At 38.0% G+C, this 11,836-nt stretch overlaps 1 protein-coding gene across 10 annotated transcripts in view; it reads right to left on the bottom strand.

Annotated features, from left to right (window-relative positions):
- Positions 1 to 1,991: 1,991 nt before the first annotated feature.
- CSNK1G3 (casein kinase 1 gamma 3) overlaps positions 1,992 to 11,836 on the bottom strand; it is a 326,900-nt gene continuing 317,055 nt past the window's right edge. For all 10 annotated transcript variants that reach the window (XM_030193547.1, XM_030193551.1, XM_030193549.1 and 7 more), the window contains one exon: positions 1,992 to 4,341. In XM_030193547.1, coding sequence (XP_030049407.1) covers positions 4,287 to 4,341 — 55 coding nt within the window. In that variant the 3' untranslated portion in view covers positions 1,992 to 4,286. The remainder of the gene's footprint in view (positions 4,342 to 11,836) is intronic.

Raw genomic sequence — 11,836 nt, 5'->3', positions numbered from 1 at the left:
CCCCCGGATTCTAAATAGTGCGACTTAAGTTGAGCATGCAACTTAAGTTAACAAGCCAATCAGCGCTGATAATTGCCAACAAGCAATTGACTATTTGGCAATAATTAGAACTTACACACACAACTAAGCGTATTTTATGTGATGTGCATAAATTCTAAGTCGCATAGTTGAAAAGGGGGTATGGCCGTGGAATAGGAAGATCACAAGTATTTCCAAAATCTATGTGCGTTGTTATAGAATATACCCGATCCATGCATAATTTAGGAATTGGCATTTACACCAAGTAAAATATGGTGTAAATGGCCGAAACAAAATTTAGTTGCGTCGAAGGGCGCTCAGGGTGAAATTCTATATATGGCGCCTTAAAACCATATGGTTAGCATGATTCCATAAACTACGCCTAAAGTTAGGCATAGTTTATAGAATACGTTCATGCGCTGTTTTTACGACTACAATTTAGGCACACCCATTTAGGTCACCTAAAACCAGGCCTAAATAATTGTGCCTTAGTTAGGAACAGATCGGGTGTATTCTATAATAGTGTGCATAGTTTTTTTTTTTTTTTAAATGTTCACAACCCACCCATTCCACACCCATGGCCATGCCCTCTTTTCGACTTGAGCATTAGAACTTACACGCACTGAAACACATCCAGAAAGTTGTGCGCACTATGTAAGCCACATTGAGCCTGCAAATAGGTGGAAAAATGTGGGATACAAATGTAACAAATAAATAAATTATAATTAAAGTCCATTAGTGCCACTAATTGGTTGCTAAGTACCAATTATCGACACTGATTGGTTTCTTAACCAACTGTGCACACAATTTGGCTGTGCAGCCAAATTTGCGTGTACAACTTAAGGTGCCATATATAGAATTTGGGGGTCAGTGTATTCTATAAGCCACATGGAAATTTAGGCTTATTCTATAAAGTACGTCTAGGCTTTTTTCATTTCGGCACTGATTTTTTAGTCTTGATATATAGAAACCAGCTCATAATGTGTACAGCGCTGCGTGTCTAGTAGTGCTATAGAAATGATTGGGTGCAACAGTGTGGACTGAAGTTGAATAGCACTTTGAATACTTAATTCTCCTTTTGTGGGTAAGGGTCCTTTTTATATTAATTTTTTGCTTTTTTGAAATTGTCTATTTTTTTTTTTGCTTGTCTATTAAGCATTGAGCCGAATCATATGTGTAAATACACATATTATATTGGCTGGTTGACCCCTGAGGCAGAGGATGACCTAAACATGTCACGAATTTGATCCATCATAGACTGATCTTAAAACTGGATGAATGGATTGATGCTGTTTTTATTTTGTATGCCTATAAGAATTCTTTGTGACATCTGAGGTCTTTTCCTCCTTTTACAAACTTGTGTGTGGATCCTTTGTAGTTCACTTTTGGTTACTATCCCTAAATAAAGACAATGTCTTTATTGTCTATTACATATATGTAAACAAATTTAACTGTGCTGACATTATCCTTGTCACTGGTTTCTCTCATCCACCACAGTTGCCAATTAGTTTAATTATGCTGATATGATCATACTCCCTTTTCACACCCTGCTCTGCACAGTGCCTTCTTCCTCATGCCACATCCATTCCACACTCAAGACTACTTACCCAGTTCCTGACCTACATTTCATGCATCTGACAAAGAAGATTCTTCAAGCTGTCATGCTACAATAAGTGTGTTAAGTTTATAAGGTGCCTCCAGCTTCTATGTTTATATTGTTTATTTTATACTGTATGTTTGCACTGGTAGATACAGGTTTTATTTTTGCATTGCTGGACACAGGTTTTATTTTGCATTGGAAAAACTATCAGTACCAATACATAAACTGTTGCTTTAAAAATGATGAAATATAAACATGAATTTGGTATAGATTTTAAGTAGAATTTTTGCAGTTTCTTTCTTGAAAAATATTTCACAGATCCTAAAATTACCAAGAATAATGAATACTAGAAAAAAATGAAAAGTGGCAAATTAAAAAAAAAAAGACCTTTATTCTTTTGTCTAATTTTCAGTTACATACTTTCAAACAGGGATGTAATCTCATTATTTAAACATTCAGGCAATGCAGATTTCATTAGTGTAGACAAGCAAAAAGCATTTAAATGCAAACCGTTGTTGGCTTAACCTGAACATACCTGCATTACCCATTATTGACCAGTTTGTGCTGCTGGAAAGAATCTCTTCCCAGACATCAATAGGGAGCACTTAAAAAACATTGCTAGAAAGCAAAGGTCTACATACTGGTCTTCGCAGCAAATAAAGGGTTTTATATTTATTGAAAATATTTTAAGTCCATAATTGAAATAATATACACACTTTGTTATGTGTGATGAGCTCAGATCATATAAACACTGTACAGGCCAAGGCCCCTCCCCTTTGGAAAAAAAAAACAAAAATTCCTAGTTTGACAAAAAACTTTAAATTGTATGATCAGAAATACAGACATTGCATGTATTTACATGAGTAGAATAAAACATTTGGTCAAATACTGCAGAGAAAGAAGTGGTTTCACATTAGCATGGTCACAGTTAACCTTCCACCTTTTCAACTCCAAAGAAAAGAAAAATCTGTCATTTCTTGAGTTTAAGACATTATTAACCAGTAATATCAACAGGCAGAGTGAAAACTTCTGACCAAACAATACAGTAAAATGATTTTGTAGGCTGAACACAGTTCTTTAAACAAATACATATAGACCATTTAAGAGTGACAGTGGAACACAACCAATGTAGCTTGCAGGCTTCTGTTTTTATGTCAGTATAATCCATCAAAAGAATGCACTGCACTCCAAGTTAAGAAAAATAAATTACAAAATACAATTAAAATCCCTGCAAAGGCAATAATGAACTCAAAGGTGTGCATTTATGCCTGTTCAATACACTTTCTGAATGTTACCACACACCAGACAAGAACAATAAATAAATTATCCACAGTGTGATAAGAGAAAAACAAGTACTACAAGTTAGTTCCAAGATGCTTTTCTTGGATAAAAAAGTAAAGGTAATTTGAATTTTGGTCAATGAAGCTTCTCTAGTTACTTCATTTCTTTAATGCCATCTTTTTTTATGCCCTTAATTGCTTAGCCACCATGCCAAAAACACACCTCTGTCATTATGGCTTTAAATTAAGCAGAGTAAAAAATGGAAATATGCTGTCTTTTCCACAGTTGGTTTGTTCACAGTGCAGGCACTTCAAATGACTGGGGAAAGAGGTAGGTAAGTACCTGGCCTCTTCTTTCAAAAACATCTCGGTTCAGAAAATCACAGGAGTGCTTTGAAAACTGCTGCTATTAAACACTAAAGGCAGCATAACCTAACCCATTTCTATTGCTTCTTACCAGTGTAATGAGTACACAACTATCACACCAGCCTGCCCATAGGTCCCCCTAGTTTTAATTAGCAGGAGGTCGTCAGTCAATGGTAGACTCTATACTTTACTTCCTGATATGCCACCACCATCTGCAGTATCCCAGTTTCCTCTTTGTAGTGTTTTATAATGCCTAATCTCTCCTCTTCCTTTTGAATGCATTTAATCCCTTGTCTAACAATGTTAGCAGGAAGCACAAATTACACTATTAAAATTTTGTGTTTTTGTACAAAGCATAGCTGCTGTTCTATTAAACTGAACCTCCTTCAGAGGTATTCTGAAAAGCAGATATATCAAACACAGAGCTACTGGCACCTTGTTCATTTGCAAGAAGAGGGCAAGCTGCTGTCCTCAGCTGATCCTATTTGGTTTCTTCCTCAGTATCTCTGGCAGTGACTGTACCATGACAACATGGAGAGAATGCTAAAAATTAATTAATGCAGTACCATTGTCAGTAATATTGAAAAATAATTGTAGATGCCAAAGACAAAAAAGGAACAGTAAAAAACTTCTGCCTCGACCACTTGGAAAGATTGCTTTAAACCTGTAACAGCTCAGATCAACAGGTGACACGACTGGTCATCTTAACAAGCTTAATGCATTCTAAGGGGGAAATGCTCCTGAGCTTTGACAGAAGACAGTAATCTTCATTTATATTACTTCATTGGTCCATTTATCAATGGTTGAAGCAGCAATTGTAGTTTGTAAAAAAATGTTAAAGCTTCAGAGGATGAAAAAAAATTAAATATGAATGTAAGACAACCAAACCAAAAGATGGGAGCATGATACTTTTTTATGAAAGGGTCTTGTAAAACATTTGTGGTCACTGCAGAGATGAGATTTATCACAAGACAGCAGATGAACAAATAAGGAATTCCACAGGATCTGCCTGCTTCCACAGTTCATTTGTGGCGCTCAATGCTTTTCCTTTTCCTTCTCTTGAAAAAACAGCAGCACCTGCAAATGTTGGGACAGGAAACAGTATGTCACAATTTACAAGAAAAATATAAAACCCCCTGACCAACTCTTGTTGAAGTAAACCTGGAAGTGACCTTAAAGTACATTTTAAACATACTACAAATTTTTAGTTTGCTTTCTGACAGCCAAATACTGAGTTTTGTTTTCTTTTTAAAGAGCTGCAATGTCTGTATTATTTTATCTGTGGCTGACAACAAATATGCAAATGTCGGCAAAAGACATCAGAAATCCTTACACAAAAACGACACGTTTAGGTATACATAGAAATATACAAAAGCTAAAACAAAGACTAAACAGCTATATATGTAATCCCTGCATTCTGCCACTATTTAAAAACTACTGTATTACCTAATATATTACTAGTTTTTCAACCTGTTTTGGAAAATCAGCTTTCAGTTAGATTTGATCCATTATATGCAATCTATATCTATATATCTATACACACACAAATCTTCTCCGAGCATTTCATTTTTAGAAAAGTTACTAAGCAAGGTGAATGCTGAATTAAACAGGTCATTAATATACCTTTCTTTATTGCACTGTTTTACAATCATTTCTGTTAATTTTTGGATTTCGGTTAACTATAATCTTATAAGGTAAGCATTCATATACCAAATTTAGATAATCAAATTCTGGTCTCATGCATATCCTAAGAAAACTGAAAATTTAGCAATATGGTGCCATCATTTCACCTGCCAAGAAATATGGCTGAAGAAAAGTAAGCAATATTCTCTATTTAACAAACCATCCATAAATCATACGTTTTGGCAGCTAAATCCTATCGTTCTTAAGATAGAAAAGTTAAGGTAAACAGAAAACTGCTGCATGCTGGATCACGAGGGGAAGGTGGGTTGTCTAGTCTTCCACTCCTCTAACTCTCTGCATTACCTCCATTCAGCCAGTTAACTCTCTCCGGTATTTGGGAGTCATACTTGACTCTCATCTCATTTTCACTCGGCAAATCTCCCACTTAGCCAAAACCAATTTTCTAGTCCTCTGACAATTACGGTCAGTCTGGCGGTACACAGATCAAGAGACTTTTCACTCCCTTGTCCTTTCACCATTAATAACTAGACTTGACTACTGCAACATAACCTACCCTCAGTTGCTCACACACTAACTTAAAAAGTCTTAAATCTATACAACACAGTGCTATAAGATTAATAACATGCACATAAGTTTGATCATGTTATCTTCTTTATTCCAGAAATTTAATTGGCTTGCTATTGAGAAACATATCTTCGTTACTCACACTAGCATTCAGATTAGGTCTTCCATATTATCTGGTAGTAAAAGAGAGGGTCCAAGAGTACACAAACAGCAAAAGAAACAAGCACAACAGGGTCTCCAATCGAGACTCCTTTTATTCATAAAGACCTGACATAGCTGTGTTTTGGCGTAACAATGCCTGTCTCAGGGGGTCCAAGTATTCCAATGCTCTCAAAGGCAAAATAACCAAAATAACAGAAGGGATGGTGACCAAACAACTCACAGACTATCTAAACAAGTTCTCAATACTACACGACTCCCCCAGTCAGGATTTCATTCCAATCACAGTACTGAAACAGTACTAGTTATGCTCATGACTAAATTCAAACAAATGATGGCAACCGGCAAGAACATACTACTTCTACAATTTGACATATCAAGCACCTTTGACATGGTTGACCATGGAATTCTATTACACATCCTTGAATACTTTGGTCTTGGAGGCAACATTCTTAATTGGTTTAAGGGATTCCTAACCACACGCTCATATCAAGTGACATCAAATTCGATTACATCAGCCACATGGACACCTGAATGTGGAGTTCCACAGGGATCCCCCCTCTCACCGACCATATTCAACCTAATGATGATACCCTTGGCCAAATTACTATCAAACCAAAACCTCAACCCATACATATACACTGATGATGTAACGATCTATATCCCATTCAAACAAGACCTAAAAGAAATTTCCAACATCAACCAAAGTCTACATATCATGCACTCCTGGGCAGATGCATTTCAGCTGAAACTTAATGCAGAAAAAACCCAATGCCTAATACTCACATCCCAACACAATACGAACAAATTTACCACCATCAACACACCAAAACTAAATCTACCAATTTCGGAAACCCTAAAAATTCTTGGAGTTACTATTGATCGGCACCAAACACTTGAGAATCACGCGAAAAACACAACCAAAAAGATGTTCCAATCAGTGTGGAAATTAAAAAGAGTAAGACCATTCTTCCCAAGGACAGTCTTCCGTAATCTGGTACAATCACTAGTACTCAGTCATCTAGACTACTGCACTCACTCTACGCCGGCTGCAACGAACAAATACTCAAAAAACTCCAAACAGCCCAGAACACGGCAGCCAGACTCATATTCAGAAAATCAAAATACCAAAGTGCAAAACCCCTACGAGAGAAGCTACACTGGCTCCCACTCAAAGAACGTATCATGTTCAAAGTATGTACCCTAGTTCACAAAATCATCCACTGCGAGGCCCCAGCCTACATGTCAGACCTGATAGACTTACCACCCAGAAATGCTAAAAAATCATCTTGCACATTCCTTAATCTTCATTTCCCCAACTCTAAAGGTCTAAAATACAAATTAATGCACGCATCAACCTTTTCCTATATTTTCCTATATGAGCATGCAATTCTGGAACGTGTTGCCACGCAACCTAAAAGCGATCTATGAATTGACCAACTTCTGCAAACTATTGAAGACTCATCTCTTTGACAAGATATACCACAAAGATCAACACATCTGAAACTCTCCACATATACCCAGAAATGTTTAATAATGCCTTCTGTTATATTACTATCATGTATTCCATTACCATGTAACCCAAAATCCTTCCGTAATAACAAATGTCTATTCTCTTATTTCCACTATCCATGATGTATTGCAAGACACATTGCGCCTGCAAAGAGGTGGGAAAATGTGGGATACAAATGCAATAAATAAACAAACACAAAAAATGGGGGGAGGTTAATTCCTTTAAACAGCACTGCTGACAAACTCAGATGGTATAAAAACGCTGTAGTGTATTAATACTGACTGCACAGCAATTGAAACTCCCCTCCTTCCCTCCCTTTTCATTCCCCCACACAAAGAAGGAAGTGCATGCAAATCTCTCAAATGCATATTCACTGTGTATATCCTCAAAATACTGGCCAAAAACTGGGTTGAGAACCACTGCTCTAGTATCAGAGGTGCTGCCACAGAATTGAGCCCAGATCAAGTGGAAAAGATGCTGATAGTGTAGAGTAGAAAGTACAGCTACTGACTGAAGAACCAATTCCTACCCAGAAAGAAAAGAAGTGCCATTTAAGTGTGCAGTCAAACTGAATGAGAGGAGAGTCATTACTGCCTGAACTCTGTCACATAGCAACAGGAACTCAATAGGCTGCCACCAGTATGTATGTAGTCCATGCCTGACCCAAGTGCAACAGAAGTCAGAGCTGGAAACAAAAAAAGAGCAAGAGTTCATAAAAAGCACAAGGAAAGAGGTTACAAGAGAAAAGCCAACAACACAAAAAAAAAAAAAAGAGCAGATGGAATAGGGAAAGAGTTTTGACTTTCTACCTTTGAGGTTTACTATGTACTTGTACATTGCCAACCCACCATAACTCTCCATGGTAAGAAGAGCTGTGCAAGATGGGCTCGTTACTTTGGGGGGTCCACATGCCACAAGTCTGCTGCATCCTGGTTGGAGTTTTACACTGCCACACTAATATACCTGTACACCAATTACAGGGGGAAAATAAAGAACACCACTCCAAACAAAACAGCCACATTACCACCACTCTACTATATAAAAAAGAATCCCTTATTTCTGCTACTTTATTGGGAGAATGCTTCAATGTTACTCAACGTGAACTGGCAATCTCACCAGCTTTTATAATTATAGCACTCAATATCTAGAGAACATACAGTGTTTCTTTGTGTACATACCTTTTTCAAAAATGTGAACATCAATATTAAATTCAAACAATTCCTGACTGCATACCAGTCAACAAAAATATTTTTAAATTTCAAAATTTAATATACCCCCCTTTTACAACACAGCCTATTCACACTGAATGGGCTGTGACAGCATAACTGCACCAGCAGCCGCTAGTGCAGCTTTGTAAAATGGGGGCTATAGTGATCAGATCTTATTTTATTGTGTCCTCCAAAATGAGGATGAACATTTACTTACTTACTGGGATTTATTAACTGTCTTTATGAAGAGATTCATCCAAAGCAGTGTACATCAGGTACAGTTTAACATAAAATTTACAATTTTGCTAACAGTTTAATAGCAAAATGACCAAATATCAGTATAAATATAATCGATGAGGTAAAATTGGAAATGACAAATTGAAACCTAATATAGTAGAGACTTGATTATCATCAGGACCAATAGGTTATCGGCAACTGAAAAGTTGGATAATGCAGACACTCACTGCATTTGCTCATCTAACCCCCCCACCCCCAAAGTGCCTCCCGCATTGCCCCTTCTCTTCTGAAGTACCACCCCAGCTACCCGACCAAAGTAGGCCTTCCTCCACAGAGTCTACCTTTACAAGCCTTGGACATCCAGCGGTGAGTTAAATGTGTATCAGAAATATACACACTTAACAGAACTGTAGAACAACCACATAACATATGTACAGGGCATTGCAGTAGTCCAGTTGTGACGCTATCATGATATGGACCATTGTAGTCAGACTCATCTTTTCAATACATGAAATCAAATTTAGTAGTTGAAGCAGGTGGTAGAAAAACACAGTTTTTAAAGGCTGTTTGAATTGTTGAATTACGAGATCAAAGAAAATGACAAGTCTAGTAGCACTACAGAAATGATAAATAGTAGTAGTAGAAAGATGAATTTATATTCCAGTTCCCTTAGTTAAATATTAACTGATAAAATGGGAATATCAGATTCCACTGCAATAGTTCTCTCTACTTGTTCCCCCAAATTCTCTGACCACGCCAAGGACAGCATAGAAAGTGTGATTCCAGTGAGGAGATCCAGCAAGCATTTATGAAAATCTGTCAATGATAGTTTGCCATCATCCTCCAAACCCAAGCAATGATACAATACCTCTGCAGTGTCTACCCATAGGTCCTCTTTCCTAACATTTGATACATAGTGTCTAGCTTGAATATAGCAAAATGATCCTGTGAAGAAAGATCAAACATGGAACAAAGAGCAACAAATGAAAACACAGTTTCTGTGCTGTCGAAAAAAAAATCTTCAACCCACTCCAGACCCTGTTTGCCATTTCTGAAAAATCCTACCCCCCCCCCTCCCATTCCATGCACAAAATTCAAATTTCCCACTAGTGATAAAGGAGTTACTATAGGATTGCTGTGTACTCTATGACATAACTTCCTTTCACCTTCCCTTTATATAAGACCACACTATATGATTAGCAAAACCCTCTTCCAAAAGCAGTGCCTTAGCATGGACTAAATAAGGTCCAGAGTAGGGAAATCATAGAAGCTTCTAATTCACCAGGAGTATAATAGTTTACACATTTGAAACTAATCCTGGACAGAATGCAGTTCACATGCTGTATTATACAATTTTAAATCTACTAAACCCCCATCCCCCTCTGTCTCTAGGTAACATTAAGCGAAATTCTATGGCATTTTCCTCCCCACAGAAATGTCTGTGGGGCACTGCGGCGTTGCAAATAATCTCTATAATGGACAAAAACTGTGAAAGATTGAAGAATATAGAGCCAGCGGGGTACAATAACCATATTGTAAAGTTAAATTTTCCTTGTTAGGGTGACTAGCAACACCTCACAAAGCTGTAACTACTCCAAAGTGCTCTTGAAGAGAGGCCCGATATTGTCCACATATAGTTGTCTTGTATCCGCCCTCACATTAACTCCTAAGTACCTTATAGGACCCTTCGCTTCTTGCAAAGGGAAGGTTGGCCACTCCTTAGCTATGTGTATATATTTAACAGCAAGACCTCAGATTTTGAAACATTCAATTTTAAGCCAGAAATGGTCCCAAAATCCATGAAGGTCTGCAGAACTCTCACAAGAGATTGAGTAGAGTTAGTTAACAGCAACATTATATCATTCACAAATGCAAGTATTTAACATATGACTTACCCGTAGAAAGTCCTGGAATCCCAGGATCTCTCTTGAGTTTGGCTAGTATGGGCTCTAAGAAAAGCAGATATAGGAGAGGTGACAAGGGGCACCCTTGATGGGTGCCACGACACAATGGGAAAGGGCGATAAGAAACCAATTACCAGGACTGCTGCTGTAGGATTGGTATATAACCTTTGAATAGTCTCAGAAAAGAAACCTGTTAGGCCATATTTCTGTAACATAAAAAAACAGATAAGGTCACTTGACTCTGTCGAAGGCCTTTTCAGAGTCAAAACTAATGGCTAAAGTGAGATCATCTCGATATTTACATTATTCTAGAGCCAAGACCAATTTTTCTGCACTTTTAGAACAGCCTGTCTACCTGTAACAAAATCAGTTTCTTCCTCTCCCACTCGTTAGGCATCATGGATGCCAGACGCTCTGCCATAAGTCGTGCAAGACTCTTTAAAGCTACACTGATAAGGGGAACTGGGATAGTAGGATTCAAGGAGGATAGGATCCTTACAGGCTTTGGTAAAATAGTAATCCATGCATAATTGGCATGTGATTAACACCCCCCCTTTAGTTATGGCATTAGTGTAATAAGCCTCCAAGGGTCCCAGCAGATGAGGCTGCAATATTGAAAAAAAATTCACCACTGAAACCATCTGGTCCTGGAGACTTCTGAGGTTTATGAACAGAAATTGCTTGCTTGATCTCCTCTCCCAAAAATCGGAGCATTGATCTATTCCAGATCCTTCTGAGAAAATGTAGACAACAAGAGCCCAACCAGACTTCTATGTCAAAGTGTGTACAATGCACTTCACAAGTATATAAATTCTCATAAAACTGCAGGAACAAGTACTCTAAAGTTTTCTGACATGGAAACCTGTCCTTCTAGTGTTTTAAGTGCAGATATGGATCTAGTCAAATTCACTAACAGTTTTCCATGTGTATTACCATATATGTACATCTTAAATTTCTGGTAAGCAATATGAGAATGCCCCTTGGTTCTTTGGGACATGCTCCCTCCCCCTCCCTTTACCCACCCCTCTCCAAGCCCACCTGCATCCTCTAATTCTCCACCTGCATCCTCTAATTCTCCACCATCCTAAATGCGTGTTAATCGCTGTTGGAATCGAGCCCACCCACCTTTATGTCGCAGAAACCCCTCCTTGTGGTATGCTGTAAGGCGCTCCATTTGTATTAACTGACCCAATTTGCACTTCCAATCACCTAATGTCGGGGGGGGGGGGGGGGGGTCTACTTTCTTCCAATGCTGTGCTATGAGGCACTTGGCTGCTGCCAGCCCCCATCGCAACTGTTTGCTCTCCTCCCAAGAATCCCTCTCGTTATGTAAACCCAAGAGA

The sequence above is a fragment of the Microcaecilia unicolor genome, chromosome 2 (genome assembly GCF_901765095.1).
Source record: "Microcaecilia unicolor chromosome 2, aMicUni1.1, whole genome shotgun sequence".
NCBI lineage: Eukaryota > Metazoa > Chordata > Amphibia > Gymnophiona > Siphonopidae > Microcaecilia > Microcaecilia unicolor.
The sequence above is the reverse complement of the archived record's forward strand: the minus strand, read 5'-3'. Positions and strand labels throughout refer to the sequence as shown.